The 17,999-nt window shown below is 36.4% G+C and overlaps 1 protein-coding gene across 6 annotated transcripts in view; it reads right to left on the bottom strand.

Annotated features, from left to right (window-relative positions):
- Positions 1–324: 324 nt before the first annotated feature.
- LOC149080478 (regulator of G protein signaling 12-like) overlaps positions 325–17,999 on the bottom strand; it is a 290,792-nt gene continuing 273,117 nt past the window's right edge. For 5 of the 6 annotated variants that reach the window (XM_089239579.1, XM_089239582.1, XM_089239578.1 and 2 more), the window contains one exon: positions 8,059–8,435. In XM_089239579.1, the coding sequence (XP_089095705.1) occupies positions 8,370–8,435 (66 nt within the window). In that variant the 3' untranslated portion in view covers positions 8,059–8,369. Of the gene's footprint in view, positions 1,090–8,058; positions 8,436–17,999 lie in introns of those variants that run through there. The other variant, XM_089239581.1, reaches the window with a different exon arrangement.

The following is a 17,999-nucleotide window of genomic DNA, read 5'->3' as shown; positions in this document are numbered from 1 at the left end:
GAAAATTCTAGAACAAATTGATGAAAATTCAGAATGTCTGAAATAAATAATTTTAAGTTTACTGGTTTTTAAAATAATTTTTCAGAAGTTAAAATCCTATCCTAATTTACAATAATGTTTTTGTCCCGTAAATATTTTTTCCTTTTTTTGTTAAATAGGAGATTTCCCCCAATCACAATGTTAAATTATTTTAAGTGGATACTGTTAATTAGTTTGTATTGGTTAAAAAGTTGAATGGAAAGTTAAATTAAAACCTTTACAAAGATTAAGTTACATCAAGTAAACTTTGAATACTTATGAAACATAAAACCTCAAGAGTGATATAATAAAGCAAACACAGTGAAGAACACTTTATTAGATATTGTGTGCGTGTGGCAACAACTTTTAAATTTCACAAATATAATCATCCGTTCAAAATTCAACTCAAAAATTTTCAAAAGTCAAACAAACATCAAATTGTTTATTCAATAGTTTTGATGATATATGATGCAAATAACTGATGGATAAACACATTGCTGCAAATAAACATGATGTATAAACACGTTGCTGCAAATAAACATGATGTATAAACACGTTGCTGCAAATAAACATGATGTATAAACACGTTGCTGCAAATAAACATGATGTATAAACACTATGCTCCGAATACGATGCATAAACACGATGGGAATAAATATGATGTATAAACACTATGCTCGGAATACGATGCATAAACACGATGGGAATAAATATGATGTATGAAACAATGCTGCGAATAAATAAATGCTTGAAATATTGTTTCATGTTCCATATTATGGCTCCATATTTTTTGGTTGTTGCAAAATTACAGCTGCTGCCATCAATAGTCATAGAGACTACTTCCACACCAGTCTCTTGAACAGATTTCAAACATTCATTCATCAGGTTGGCCATCTGATAGCACTTTTGCATTGCCGATGGGTATGACAAGCATTTTTTGAATGTCTTCCTCATGAAGTTATAAGCCTTGCTTGAATAAAACTAACGTTAAGGCAAAGGCTCCAAATTCTTGTGGATATTTTTCCATTTTTGAGCTTTCGTAAATTCTGCTGCTGGACCAGGCTATGAAAACTATAAGAAAGGTGAAAACGACTATCAGTACAAGTACCTAAAAAAACAAGTACCTAATAAAGGAGCGGTTTATTTTCAACATTTCAGGAATTGGGGGGGCCATTCAAGTATTATGTAATCAGATTTTCAGCCATTTTTGACCCCCCCCCTTGTGAGCAAAAGTCAGCAAAACACTGACCCACCCCCTGTCAGCAAAATTGTCGTCAACAGCTTAGAATATTTCATATCTTCAAAAAGAGGTGGTTGATGACATAAGCAACCTTCAAACTTCCCTCCCCACATTGTCATCAAAAGTCAACAAATCCGAAACCCCCTCGATGCTGACGTAATACTTGAATGACTCCTTGGTTCTGAAAATGTTTATATGGTACTGAACTATGTGTATACAACATATACAGTTGTATACAATCAAATAGCAAAATGCCACAAGTCAATTTTCCCAAAAAATTGATTTGTTCGCATTCTGGAGTCTCGCTTATCAAAATTTTGGAAGGTGACAAAATTTTGTTTATCTTTTGGTTTATGAGGAACCAACGAAGGCAAATTGCAATAAGTCAAAAGCCACAGTATCACATTTTTACAAAATATTGTTTACAAATTTGCCCTCATGAAATTTTGAAAAAGCGACATTTTGCAATCAGAGCACAAAAATGAGAATATTGAAAAAAAATTTAATGTGGACATACATAAAATATAAATGATAAACAAAAAAACTAATTGCACATATACCTTCAATACTTGTATAAATTTCTATAGTGATTTCAGCAATTTTTAATTGTCTCTTTTCATTCATATTTGCAGTCTTGCACGAATAATTGCCATGTTTTACAAAGTCGGTAAAAATAATAGCCTGTTCAGGAAAAAAAATGTAACGTACAAACTTTTGAGATTTGGATTTCTTTCCGTTTCATTAGGCCAATAATTTTTTTTTTTTTTTGTTTCAAATCTAAAACTTTGCTTCTTTGATATTTTCAAGAAAAGTCTACACACAATCAAGATGGGTTCTGGCATTTGTGCATTACTCACAACTGAGCTAAAAAACTACTGACATGACCATACATGCAACAAGAGATTTGCAAGCACTGTTGACCAAGTTGGTTGTCATTGGTTAGTTTATTTACTAAACTAGAGAAGGGAAGTAGGAAATAAAAAAAAATGTCTTAAATATATGTCGTACCTAAATTCTTCACTTTGATAATGAATTTAATTCATTTCAAACCAAACCAAAAACTTCGGCTTAAAGGAAGAAAAGTTCAATTCAAGCAGATATTTGAGTCATCAGAGTTCAACTGATAGAAAATTGACTGTAGGTCTATATAGAATAACCTCATGAAAAATGCAACCATACCTCTAACATATTAGAAGCAGCACAGGGACGCCAGAATATATTTGCTGGTGTTGCTAAAGCAATACTAATCATTTTTATGATTGGTATAATTAGAGCCCGGAAGTTCAGGCAAAATGCCACAAATGCCCTTTTTTGGTAAAAATGCCTTTTTTGAAATTTTCGTGCCATAAATGCCTATTTCAATATAGTTTCAATTTTATTAGTGAATTTCAGAGGCCATAATCTGTAAAAAGTTCTCTCCCCCCCCCCACTTCCAGCCTATTTCACGCAAATGAGTGATCTGAGAGACTGGTGTTGCCATGCATTAACTTTGCTTTGGCCAGATGGTGTTAAATGTGAATGATTTTTATCGCTATTAATTTAAGTGATTTTTTCGCCTCTTTAAACGCACTACCAACAGCAACCATTGTCCCCCCTCCTCCCCGGGAACCTATCAATTGACGAAAACCTTGCATATCCAAAAATGTCTAGCACTAGCTCATTAGCCCTGGGGATGACAAAACATTATTTGGATAAAAAGGCATCCGTAAACGAATGCCATTGTCATCTACTTCCCCATATTTCTTGTATTCATCCTTCCCCCCAGGGATTTGCGTCCTGTTGTTGAAATTGTAGGAAAAGAAAAATTGCGGTGTCCAGTGTGAAGCCCGCGCCTGCACCAGACACTCCAGATTTTTTTGCAGGCTGTTTACGCTGAGCACATGCAATTATCAATAATCGAATCCGTCGGTCTTTTTTACTCAGTGAAAAGAGCTGCTGATAAGCATACAATGAGGGATGCCTGTTATCAATGGTCCCTGGTTGTTTTTTGTTTTTTTTTGAAATGATATACAGTATATTTTCCACATGAAGAAAAAACTCGTTTCTACAGTACAGCAACACCAATAATCCTCCCCCCCCCCCCCCCCACAAGCACAGGACTGACAGTGATCCAGCCCTGGGGCCCAAGATAACTAACACTGTTTTTGTTTCCATGCTATAAATTCACTATGGGGGCCCGTCAGATTCCAGTTAAGAGGCTTAAGAGGGACCCTGCTTCAGGATGTGGGGACCATATAAATACTTACCAAAAAGTTAGACTAGAAGCTATGGTGTGGCAAATTTTTCAACTCACCCTTGATTGTAACCCAGCTGTATATAGCATGGGCCTTTTACTGCCGTTCCTTTTTGTCTCATAGATAGATAAATTACTAAATTAATGAATTATGAAATAATCCCAAATTTGCACTGTTGGAATAACGAAACCATAGCCTCCACGAGGGTCGGATTGAGAGGCTCCAGCCTGGCGACAGACAATTTTCAATTATTTTTTTGTTTAATTTAAATGCTTTTTGAAAGTTAGTAAATCGGAATTTTTCTGGAAGAAATTCCTTGCGCTCCTTTTCTGCCCCTTCCAAAGGTCAATTCGAGTGTGGGGGGTGTTTAATCCCCCACTCTTTAGCAGACATTAATACATTTTTTTTGCAAGTTATTTTTGGAATTAAAAAAATACTTTTGGGAATTTAAAAAAAATTAGAAGAAACCTAACATTAATAACATAAATAATAAGTTAAATTGAAAAGTTTTTGAGAGATCAACTTCACAAAAGATATTTTGTTAGTTCCGCTTAAAGGGTTGAATATACGACGTGTATTTCATTAATTTAATAATTTATCAATTAATACTATTAATTGTATTCAAAATTTATTGATTACAGTCATAGGCGTACGCAGAATTGTCTCGAAGGGGTTTCAGATTTTTTTCTCCTGAGGTGAAGGGGGGGGGGTCACCTTTTCCCCCTGAAAAATAACACTATAATCTTGGCTCAAGGGGAGTTAGAACCCCAACCCCCCACCCCTTGCGTATGCCAATGATTACAGTTTATAAAATGTATGCTTCTATAGTGATAAAAATTTCTTAGACATGTCAAATTCAGTACAAAAATGTGATGTCCTTCAACCTTATTCTACTTCCGCGATCCCGGGAAATGAGTTCAGAATCCAGGGAATTTCCCGGTTGAATTCTAGGTGTGGGATCGTGGGAAAAATGGATCACAGGAGAGAAAACCTAGTGGGGACTTGGGATCCACCTTTCCCTGCCATATAAGAAAATTACCGACATGTACGAGCAGGGCCGCCACTAGGGGGGTGCAGGCGGGTCTGGTGCCCTGGGCGCTGTTCTAGAGGGGGCGCAAATTTCACTCTTTAATCTCTCCTTCAACATTATGAGGGGGCGCCAAAATGCTTGGTTGCCTCGGCTGACCAAGTATCTAGTTGCGGACTTGCGTACGGGATGAAAGTTGATTCTATTCTGTCGCTTTTAGTCGTCCCCTCACGAAAGGAGTTTCTGGCTACGGCACCTGATAGTACGTGGCGTAAGTGTGATATATTTTTTTTCTTGTCAGTTTCTAAATCCTTAATTTTAGGTTCTAATTTTTTAACGAATGAACAAATTTTCTGAACAATTCGAAGGAGCTTATCAGAGCCATTGCCAGAAATTCTTTCGGAGGAGGTTTGAAGCGACAGAACAACAGATTTTTTTCTTTGCCTTTTTCTAATATTGGGGGCGAAACCAGACCTCCCAGTTCCCCCTCTCGCCACGGCCTTGCAGTTGCTGTCCGTGATTGTCTTTTGCCGATGGCTATCCATGCACATAAAAGCATGCACCCAAACCCCAATTGGTGACAATTATCTTTCTTGCACAGCAGGTGACACACCCGCCCATAGGTCGGCGTCTGAACTCAGTAATTGTATTGCAATGCCTTTTTTACAAAGTAAAAAGAGTGCCGCTGATCAGTATGGATTGGTGACTGTTGCTCATATATCCTGCCTATTTCTTGGTGACAGTATAGTAAAAAAACCTACATTGCTGCTGTTGTTGAAAACATGTTCCTTTATTTTGTTTGGACTTTCCCTGCCCAGTAGAATGCATTATTTGTAACATGAAAGCACAGAGCTGAAAGAAAAATTTACAATTTTTTTTCTCAAAGAAATTTCATATCGGCATTTATCAACAAGCAGGTCGCACCTCATATAAGTTCACTTTTATATAAACAAGTTTTATCAGAACTTTCCTTTTTTTATGACGAACTTCGTGTTAGCTATCGTCTGCAAACTGACCATATTTTCTTTTTAACTATGTATAATCATATTTGTGCAATACCAGAAGTAACCAGATTGTACATTACATTCAAAGGCGTAGCGAGGGGGGAGGCACTTGGGGGTCTGGTCCCCCCCCCCGAAATGTGAGAAAATGACCAAAAAAAGGGAAAAAGATGGCCAAATCCATTGTTCTATCACTTTGGTCCCCCCCCCCCGAACGAAATTTCTGGCTATGCCCCTGATTACATTGCCCTGGGGCAGACGCATACGAAGGAATTGGGTTGGTGTAGGGGCTTCCCCCAAGCTGATAAAAAAAATTTGGAAAAATTGAAATATCATCGTAATTAAAATATCGAAAGAAATACTTTTTATATGCTATTTCAGAGAGTTCATATTTCTTTTTTAGAGGGTTTTTGGCCGTAATCCTCCACGCTGGCCAGATATTCATATATGCTATTTAAACCACTTTAAGTTATGACACCTTAAGTTAATTTAAATGTCTTTTGAGGGTTGTAAATCAAAATTTCTCTGAAAAAAATTCCTTATGCCCCCTTTGAAAGTCGGTTCTGCCGCAGGGCCGCAGCTAGATGTTTGGTCATCCGGGGCAAGTGCGCATTTTGGCACCCCCTTGTAATGTTGAAGGAGAGCTTCGAGGGCCAAATCTGGTCATGCGTTGAAGACCCCTGGCTCAAGCCTTCCATATTACGTATAGCCAAGACCCCCTGTAAGCCTCGGATCTTCAACGCATGGCCAGATTTGGTCCTCGAAGCTTTTCGTCGTGGCCCGCCGTTATGTTTCCTCATGTTATTTCTCAAAATGTTATCAATTCTGTTATTTATTATTATTGCCTATTATTTTTTTATTATTTCTTATTTTATTATTATGCATTTTTGTATCTTTTTATCAGTACTAAATTCAGTCAACTTAAATTTTATTTCTAAGCGACGGAAAAGACGTCGTTAAGCTTTTTGGAGAGAAAAAAAAAAACCACGCTTTTTTTTTTATTTCAGAGAGTGTCTTCTTGCATATAATAGTAATTTATAAAATTAGGTTCCAAAATTCTTTGTCAAAAAATTTCTGTTCAAAATAATCTGAATCCCAGGCACTAGATCACCATGGCGACTAAGAAATTGTCTTTGACGCCTAATATTTTTATGTATGATAACTGATAACTATATTGAAGTCTGAGGACAGTACAGAATTATCGGAAATTACGTCGACTTGTCTGCCAGCATGAAAGGGGTCCTGAACAAGTCAGAATACACATTTTTGGAAAGATTTTGTGGGGAAAAAATCTTGGCGCCTATAATATTTTGTTGGCACGTGAATTTTTTTTTTTGGATTTGTCAAGCCCTGTTCATGTATATGTATACACTCATGTATTTGAGCGTATGTATAACATTAATAAACCTACATATACTGTACGCAGGCTCAGGGACGTGCGCAGAACCAAACTTTGTGGGGGAGACTGGGGTATCTCTCCCAGAAAAAATTTGAATCACTAACCTTTACAAAGAATTTAAAACAAACCGAAATAGAAAGAAAATGCATATAAATGCTATATGCAAATTCTGTTGATATTTTATATAACTTGATAAAAAATTTAGAGTAGTTTTTTAATATCTTGAGGCAGATATCCATAGATTACTGAGGCGGCAAAAATCTTTTTCCACAAAAGTAGGTTAAATTACCCGTCATCGCTGAAATCAAATACAGATTGAGGATAAAAAACGGGACATTCTAGTTCAAAAAGGGACGTATGGTCAGGAGGAAATGTGTGTTATGACACCCCCCCCCCCCCCCTACTGAGTAATGTCCCTTAAACTTTGAGCAACACCAATCATTTTTGACTTCCGGCGTCCCTGATAAAGACAAACTGGTGAAGGAATTTCTTTCATTTAGAAACCTCTGCAAAGATACTATGGAACGACATAAAAGCATTGAATATCAGCACAATGCTAAAATTCATGATTACACATGGAATGAACACAGTTTTTCTAAATATGGAAAAATTTTAAGACTTTATCTAACTTTGCCAATCAGCAGCTCTTCTGCAGAAAAATTATTCAGCAGGTTAAAAATTATAAAATCTTATTTAAGATCGACCATGAAAGAAGAAAGATTAGCAGAATTGGCTTCATTGTCGATGGAAAGGAAATTAGCCGATGAGCTTGATATTCAAAAAGTTATTGAGCACTTTTCAAAGATGAAAAAAGGTGGAAAAAGTTCTGATTATGAATTTTGCTCTTGCAAAAATTTGCGTCAAAACTCAGAGAGGAAGTTGATCCTATAGGTTTGAATCAAACTGTCAGCTTCACTTATGAGTGCAAAACTGTTGCATAAACATATCCCATGTGTGATAAAAACAATATTACATACTTCTAGAAACCCATATATTTTTTTTCACTGTCGTGACAAGTTAGGGTTTCTCGTTCCGCATACCTTGTAGTTTACACTATATAAACTATAAATATTATATATATTTACATTTTTATTTTCAGTTAAAAAAATTGTGTGAAAAATAAACACGAAAACAAAACGTAAACAAATGAAGTTTTTATTGAAATTTTAACAAGTTTCTTTGTACACTTAATTTTTTTTTCAATTGCGCCTAAATGAGGAACAGAATAAGGCGCCTTATTATATTTCGCTCCCCTACTGACAAAAACCTGGCTACGCCACTGCTTTGAGTTAAAGGAAAATGTTGATATTAAAAAGCAAAAAGGTCTGGTGCCAAAAACTTTGATTTAAACACTTATCAAGTTCGACTTATTACAAATTATTATATAACTGTCAGCTGTACTAAGAATACAACAATTGTTTAAAGTCTCTTGAGATTCAGTCCAATCAACTTATTGAGGATCTTCCCACTGACAAAATATATTTTCTGCAAATTCTGTTGCCATCTCCGGTTTTACCTTCAAGAAGAGCATAAACATTATACTGGTCAGTAGCAACTGAAAAAAAGAAGCTTAATATATCTTTGTTACTATGCAGAAGCAGGGCCGCAACTAGGTGGGGAGCAGGCGGGTCGCGTGCCCTGGGTGCTAGACCCAAGGGGGTGCAAATTTCATTCTGAAACCTCTCCTTCAACATTACAAGCGGGCATCAAAATGCATGCTTGCCCTGGGTGACCAAGCATCTAGTTGCAGCCCTGTGCAGAAGTCATTTATAAGATAAACTTGTATGAAAGAGGAATTGTGTACATCAACATATAATGATTACTAGAGCTCGAAAGTTCAGACAAAATGCAAAAAATTTTCAGACATTTTTTTTGTAAGAATGACTTTGAATTTTTCTTGCTTTTCTGACATTTTTTATGTTCATCCATGAATTTCATAGGTGATATTCTGTAGAACTTATAGATTTCTAGCATTGAGAACTTGAAAAGTATTGCAGCTCTTAAAAAGTTTTAGTGTTAATTCTTACCTGAAAGTCCCCACTCCCAGCCCCATTTAAATGCAAATAGGTGTAAGTGTCTGAAAGATAAACTTGATGTTGCCAGTAAAGAAATTTGCAAAAACTTTTAATCTCTGCTATACTGTATATAGTTTTCATATAGCAATAAGCATATCACCAACAAACATTAAGATTGTAGGAGTTATAATAAGAACAGGGCTACAATCATATTTTATTTTAATTACACACACAATCACATAACTAATTACTCGTGTTGCATTGCCTGGATAAAGTAAGGAGTTGAACATGAATGTTTTGCTTCAGGTGAACTGTTGTATCTAGCAACAAAATGTAAAAACAGTAGTCAAGACTGTCCTGTTCATATGTTTACGTCCTGTGTCAATGCCCGGTCACGATGTCGGTTGATACGTTATGTCTATATTCTATACATTAATTGATCCAGTTAGTTCATTATGTTTTTATAAATAAATAGTATATAATAACATCACGTCTTCAATTAGTCTCACCTCAAATAAAATAATTGGAGACGAGATAAAGAAACTTAAATTCCGGTAAGCTGCTTTCTCTTTGTTATCAAACAAAGATGGATCCTGAACAATTCGACAAATTTTTGTGTGCGTTTAAAAATCAACAACGTGAATTATTCGAAACATTTTTATTCACCCAGATGCAGTTAAAGCAACTGGCCATGATTCAAACATTTGATACTTCTGATGCAAAGAAAGAATCTTTCACGATATATATTCAATGCTTCAAAAATTTTCTTGGTATGAAAAATATATCATCCAACAAAGAATTGTGTGCCCAAATATTTCTGAACTCTGTAGGTCTCTCTAATTATACTTTAGCAGCATTGGTTTCGTCAATCCTACTGAACGAGCTTACATATTATGAACTGATCAAAACATTTGAAGACCATCTGTGTCCAAAGAACATAGTAGTGGCACAACATCAGTTTTTGTCTACTTATCAGATGGAAAATCAAGCAATCACAGATTATGTTGCAACTATGCGATGGGATATTATCAACTGTGACTTCGTGTCACCGTACCAATGCAAAACGTCTATAGCTGATGTAACATGACCTGGGATCTCTTACAAATCTCAATTATTCAACTTAATCTTATTTAGGTCCCAGGGTTCATTGGCTACCCGAGGCACCCGCTGGCAATCCGGTTCAGGCCAGTTAGTTCACTTAATCTGACAGTCAGGGGTGGGATCTCCTGGCTGTCGGGCGAAAACGGCACCAGTGGTCAGGCTGCTGACATCCCATATAAATTCCGGTTTACATCCATATCAGAGATCCCAATAGCTCGTCTTGTTACCTTCTCTTTCCCTGTGAGGTGTCCCCACGGCTAGTCAATGGGAACTGTGTCAAGTCATCGTCAAACTAAAATATTGAATTGTTGTGTTGAGAGGTGAATTAATTGTGACATATAATGTAAATGTTTTGTGAAGTGTTATATAAATATAAATGTGTAATAATTTTTACCTTCACACCATTGGTGGGTCCTGGGACCATCTCACAGTCAATAATATCTTGCGTTATACAATGTGCAATAGGCTTAAGTGTTGGGAATCCTGGCCAGATCTCCAATTTTTTGTAATTGCTGCCAGATTGTGATATATTTTTCTACAATGTTATTTCATTCTCTCATGAAGATATGTAAATCAGATACAAGTTCAGTACCGCACCCTGGACCTTGTGATTGGCTCCGTCATGAGGCATTGTGGGAAAGCTCTTGTATAAATATAAGATGCATAGTGAGATACAGCACTGTTTCCTGCATATTCAAAACAGTTACTTATTCTAAGGCGTCTCGCCCTGCTGAGGTATACGCCAGGTGATCTCTCAATCATAACAATGTACTAATTCTAGAAAGGTGTGCCTTCGGCACCTCTCCCATCTCGTCACCTGTTCTCATGTGATGGTCTCGTCGATTGTGTGGATTGATCTGTAGCCAGACCGGTTGCCCCTGGACTTCTCTCGACGTCCGCCTCCTGTGCAGTGGCTGGCCTGGGGTTTCAATGGACACTTCAGGACGCAAACCTGTGTGAACCTGACTCTGGGGTTTTCTCCGATCGTGGTGCATAAAAGACCAACACTAAATTGTGATATCTTGGTTTGTGGAAGATGTGGACCAGCACATGAATTTATGGACAAAGGGGTGAGAGGGTTCTTTTACTGTGTCAATATAAATGTTTTGAGAGAGAAAGCTAACTGTCATAATTTATTGTAAAAGTGTTGTGTTAAATTCTAATAGTTAACAGAATAAATGTTTATTATTTAACGAATGACGAATTCCTTTCATTGTTGTCATCCATTCAATTATCACAATGGATTTAATTTAATAATGAACCGGGAAATGCAAGATAAACTTTGCACTGATATATTCCTATGTGCACAATTTGTCCATGGAATTCGGAACAACTCGATATGTGAGCAACTTTCTTTCAGTTCGAAATTCTTGAACTTGATGACATCTTAAAGAGAGAAATAGCTCTTGAAGCATCAAAAACTGACTGTCGCGAACTTTCAAAGAAATCAACAAGTGCAACTTTTGATGAAGTCAACAAAGTTGTGAAATCCAGACCTGCAAAACGTGACTCGAGTAACTTGTGAAACACAGCTGTATCTTATTTAAGAAGCAAGAACCACCAGCATTCCAAATCTAGTTCCAGAGTAGACTTTGTAAAATTAGATATACAAAATCTTTGTTGTGGTCGTGATAATCACATTTCAAATGATTGCAAAACTAATCCAAAGTCTCAAGTGCAGTGCCTGCAAAAAAACGAGACACCTCAGAAAAGTATGCATTAAGAAAATGCTAGATGAACAGAGCAAAAATCCATCAGAATTCAAATCAAACCAATCATGTGTCTAATGCCAAAGCTTTTCGAAGTTATGGTGTGCAACAAATTATCAACATATTTCAACACTATGAACAACCGAAGGATATAGACAAATACATCATCATGATCAACATCGAAGGTCAAGAGGAAAGATTCAAAGTGGACTCAGGTGCAGGATTTACATTTATTCCACGCGATGAATTTCATAAACTGAATATTCAAGCATAACTTCACACACAACTCAACTGTCGCTTTTTGATCATACACTGGTAATGTGTTCCTGCCAGATAGAAAAGTTGATGTGAATGTGGAATACCAAGGGAAAACATCCAACGAAGAACTCTGTTTTTCCAGAGGAATATGATGCATTATTAGGACGCACGAAGTATGAAAGCCTGGATAACCAAGCGGAGAACGAGATGTAGTTCAGAAAGAAATTCACATTCCTCTGTGGGGAATCTAACACCAATCTCTCTCTGTCCAGGCAAGTGTTCTCACCATTGAACTACAGAGGACAGATATTTTCATTCCTTAGAGCATATGTATGAATGCTGAACGGGACTGCACATCGACAGCCTCCTAGCTCAGCTAATAGCTCTTTCCTTTCCAAACTACATCTCGTTCTCCACCTGATATTATCCAGGCTTTCATACTTCGTATGAACAGCGAAGAGAGACATAATTTCTCTCTATATGTCGCCATCTGGGGACTAACATCGCAGGGCCGTCTTATGAGCATCATGGGCCCCCGGGCCAAATGATTTTTCTGAGGCCCTACTAGGCAAATTCTCAAAAATCTGAACAAGATCTCATTTTTGTGAGGCCCCCTTTCCTCTTGAGATGCTTGGCCTTAAGAAGCCACTATAACATCGTAAGAGCTATTAGCTGAGCTAAGAGGCTGTCCATGCACAGTCCCGTTCAACATTCATACATATGCTCTAAGGAATGAAAATATTTGTCCTCTGTAGTTCAATGGTAAGAACACTCGCCCGGACAGTGAGAGATTGGTGGTTCGATTCCCCACAGAGGAACATGAATTTTCTTTCCAAACTACATCTCATTCTCCGCTTGGTTATCCAGTCTTTCGTACTTCGTATGGACACCTGAAAATAAGCCTAGAAGATATTGACTCTCAAAAACCAGCTGATTTGGGAACATTACAAGTTCAACAAACCAACTGTATGGATAACATTATTCTAGATATCCTAAAATTTTTGAATAAAAAGTTAGTTGCATCCCAGGTTTCAAAGTCTCGTTGCAGCTACGTGAAAATTGCACACCAGTTTTTCACAAGGAATGCGAAATTACTTATGTCTTACGTGAAAAAGTCAATCAAGAACGGGACACACTTGAATCCCAAGGAATTGTATCGAAAGTTGCAACATGTGATTGGGGATCACCGTTGGTAGTCATTCCTAAACATGATGGGAATGTACGGCTGTGTAGACTACAAGATTGGTGTCAACGAGCATCTTGCCAGCACCAACTATCTAATTCGTCGAATTGATGAGATCCTAAACAGTCTCAGAAACTCAAAATATTTCTGCCAGCTAGATTTGTTCAAAGCCTATCTTCATGTTCCAGTAGATGAAGAGAGCAGTCAGATTCAAACTTTGTCTACTCATCGTGAAAAATACCACATGAATGTGTTATCTTTTGGCATCAAAACAGCACTTAGTAAATTCAACTGAATAATCGACCAAGTCCTTCAAGGGATACCCAAGACTCTCTCGTACTTCGACGACATCATTGTGTACGACATGAGAAGAATATGCTGGGAACCTTGAACTGTGCCTCCAGAGATTACAGGAATATGATCTTCACTTGAATAAGAATAGTGTTCATTTTTTCAAGAATGTATTGAATACCTAGGACATACTGTGGAATTTAACAAAATTTCTAAAAGTCCTGAGAAAATTATGAAAATTCCACATCCATCAAATATGGAAGCATTACGCAGATTTCTCGGCATGGTCACATATTATTCAAGATTTCTACCAAATATTTCCTCTGTCACATACCCCCTGCGACAACTCCTTCAAAAAGATTCAGAGTTCTAATGGTCAGCAGCATGTGAAGCAGCCTTTATCAAGCTGAAAAGGGAAATATCAAGTGACCAAACTCTAACTCCATATGATCCAAACTTACCAGTTGTCCTGACATGTGATGCTAGTCCTGTTGGTATAGCCGGAATCTTGGCACACATTATTGATGGTCAAGAAAGACCTATTGCGTTTGCTTCAAGATCTTTGACGAAAGCTGAACAAAACTATTCACAGCTTGATCGTGAAGCATTAGCGCCCCCATTTTGTTTGTACTTAATCATTTATTCAACTACCTGCTCAGAAAACGTTTCAAATTAGCGACTGACAATTATCCTCTAACAAGGATTTTTCATCAGAGTTCAAAGCTATCTCCTATGACATCTGGCTGGTTACTTCGATATGCTAGTTTTCTTTCAGTGTTTGATTATGAAATTACGTTCAAGAAAGGAATTGGAAAAACAGATGCCAATTGCCTTTCCAGGGCTCCAATTGAGCAGAAAGGTGTGTCTAGTGACATGGCTATCAACAACGAGATCGAGTGTGTACGGCATCAATTAATGAAATATATCTACAGAATTACTGAATGCCAACTTGATAAAAAAAGCAACTGACTCTGACGAGACTTTATCGAAAATCAAACAAGAAATTCAACAAGATCCTGAACTTTTTAAGAATATTCCCTAGAAGATGGAATCCTACTCAAAGGACAAAGAGTAGTAATTATGAAAATACTACAGAAATCTGTTCTAAATGAATTGCATCAAACACACATTGGCATCACAAAAATGAAACAACTTTTTCGAAGATACATTTATTGGAAAGGAATCGACAAAGATATTGAACATTTATCCAGATCATGCAAACAGTGTGCACACATCAAGACAAATCCTTTGGAGGTGCAAGTCCATCTCTGGGACAAACCAAAGGAAACTTGGGACTGCGTCCACATCGATTACGCAGCGCCTTTAAAGAAAATTTTTTTCTCAATTGTTATTGATGCGAAATCCAAATGGGCTGAGATCAAAATATGTCTCGAAATGTGCCTTCTACATTCTCTTTGCATGACCTCTTTGCGGAATTTATTGGCCCTGATAAGGGCCTTTTTTTTTCCCTCCTCCTCTCAAACTTAAGCTTTCTTTTCGTTTTTTTTTGGGCAAGAGAACTGCTTGGATGTTGGGCAGCACTCCTCCCTGAGCTATGGTCACTCCGGAACTTGTGCGTTCAAAAAATGGAATCTTTCGGAAGCTAATTACACCTGGACATCCTGCTACTAATGGCTTGGCCGAGCGAAATGTACATTGAAAAATCGATTGAAAACCATGTCCAATGAGTCAAATTCAATGCATGCGAAAGTGAGAAATAGTTTTTCGATATCAAGCCACTCCATTGTCAAATGGTAAAACTCGTGCTGAAATGTATTTGCAACGCAACATCTGTATTAAACTCGATGCTTTTCGACCCAGGAAACACATTAAAAACACTGAACACACAATCAAGTCTAGACAATTAAGAGTAGGAGACAGAATACAAGCCCGATGTTATCAACAATTGAACTGTATGGAAGCTTGGTACTGTCATTCAAAAATTTGGAAAGCTTCACTATCAAGTGAAGTTGGATGATGGCTATTCTTTCAAAAGAGACATTGATCAACTGAGAACAGAGGTTCCAAAACAGTTGGCCTCCTTCATACCAACTACCAAATTTAATGATAATGATGATTCTGATGAATAGATATAACAACCACCCAGATGGCAAGGGCTTTGTTATTCAGGAATGTGTTAACAACAACCTGATTACTCCCAGAATTCAGATATTTAACTGCAACCAAGAAACAGCCAGGATGTACCAGTCACAGACCAACCTGATACCCAGCTTCTAAGGTCAACACGACAATGCAGATTCCCATCATCCTGCAAGAGTATGTCACAGATTAACTGTTCAATTAAGCGCGACAGAACTGTTGTATCTGGCCCAACAAGATGTAAAAACAGTCGTCAAGACCGTCCAGTTCATGTGTTGACGTCCTGTATCAATGTCCAGTCACAATGCCAGTCGCTGTGTTATGTCTTTTCCTATATTCTATACATTATTATTAATGCAGTTAGTTCTCGTTGTTTTCATTAATACATAGTATCAGGGTTGTTTCGTTTTAACCAAGTGGTTTTTTTCAAAACATCAAATAAAAGTGGCCTAAATATCATTTTTTCCTTGAAAAATAAATTGGTTCATTATTACCCAAAATTTATATTCTTGGGGTACATTTGATGGTATCTTTGAATGGCATAAGATGGTATAAGTAATTTTTTTTCAAAAAGTCTCATAAAAGTGGCCTGAATATATTTTTTTTTTCCTATGATGTATCTTAGTTATTTAAAGTTATATACAGAAGCCAAAATTTCTCATTCTTACCACATTTTCTAACCTTTGTCTCAGGGTTGTCGTGATTTAAATCAACTGTTTTTTTTTTAAAAAATCACTGATTTAAATCAATTTTTTTCAGATATGGAAAATTATCTGTTGTAATTGAATAAAACTATTTATGCAGCTCTAAACTGATTTAGATTTTTATTAAATTATTTTAAATATCAATTAATTTAAATATATTTTCAAATATTTTTATAATATTATAATATATATATATATTAATATGTATACCTTATATCAGACATACCATAGTCGTGCCAATTTAGCTGATAAATGGTTACCCAAGATTTACAATGATGAAATTAGAGTATGTAAAGTAGACTTAGAAAATCAAATTACAGTGCGATGGATGGATATACATAATGAAGAAATTCTCTGTATTATCAAACAGTGTGGTAAAACCATCCATGTTGATACTATTGACACATCCGGCTTATCACATGCTGGGAATTATTTAGCAAATGTGGTTTTCAGTTCAGTGAAGTCAACAGAAGAGAAAACTTCTAATGTAACATATCAAGTTTTGTTACTGCAAGTATGGTTTCTTCCAGAAAGACTGGATAAAAAGTCTGGCTTTTTGGGACTTACATATTGGTGCAGTGCCCACATTTTAAACTTTTTAGCCGACAATTTGGTTAAAACTGATGTAACAAAGTATGTTACAAGTATATTTAGATACTTCCACAATCATTTCTAAAATCATGGTATCATATGTAAGGTGGAAGTGCATTGGTCTTCTTGCAGAGGTCTGATGGAATACTTATTGTGATTCTCTTGAATCTTTTGTTGAAAATTCGTCAGTTGTTACCAAAGTTTGTGAAGACCACAGATCTCAGATAGTAACATCTCTACTGAAATCTTAAATATTGATTCAAAAAGAAATGTCAAGGACATAATTGCAATTCTGAAGCCAATAGCTAAAGTTAACGATTTTTTACAAAGGAACACACACACAACTGCTCCATAGCTGAATGTGTATTGGCATGGAAAAAGCTGCAATTGAAGATAAAAGAAGCATCACCATCAAACAATAAAAAGGTTTTGTCATCAGAGTATAAAAATAGATATGAACAATCATTAACAGATGCACACTTTGCTGCATTTATTCTAAGCTCATCAGTGTTAACTTCTAATAGGGAATTGAAGTCATTTACAGCCATTATGTCAAGATAATTTGGTAAGTCCCCAATGATTAATATGCTTTGTTTTTGTTTTTGAGATAAAGGCCTTCAACTCTTCACTGAACTGTGAAATAGTATATGAGAGATCTGTATAGTAATAAGGTATCGACATCACAATCTGGCAGGTTAATACATAACCTTTCAGCAGTTATGAAATTGCAAGGTTTTTTGAGGCTTTTGATTGATTTATTAATATACATAATGACCCCGCCCCCGATTTGTTATATGTTCTACAGTTAAAATATGTTCTATAATCATTCAAACGATCATAATTAACAATGTCATAATTGAATAATTCCTCTTCCTTTAACCATATTTCTGTTAGGCATATAATATCTATATGTTGAGGTACCGACCTCAAGAATACCAGAAAATTATCAAAATTGGGTTTTAAACTTTGTATATTCAAGATGAGCATATTAATGTTCTTGCTGCTTTTTAAAGAATAGTTAAAAAACAATTTACATCACATATTTCCTCCAGAGTAGGTTGTTGTTGGTACAAGTCTATTATATCATTTTCATTGTTCATCAGCACTCAACTTTTTGAGGTCTTCCTC

Source organism: Pholcus phalangioides, unplaced genomic scaffold, assembly GCF_987345545.1.
Source record: "Pholcus phalangioides strain wild (caught in Gottingen) unplaced genomic scaffold, Ppha-v1.0 ptg000011l_1, whole genome shotgun sequence".
NCBI classification, from domain to species: Eukaryota; Metazoa; Arthropoda; class Arachnida; order Araneae; family Pholcidae; genus Pholcus; species Pholcus phalangioides.
This window is presented reverse-complemented; position numbering and strand designations above follow the sequence as displayed.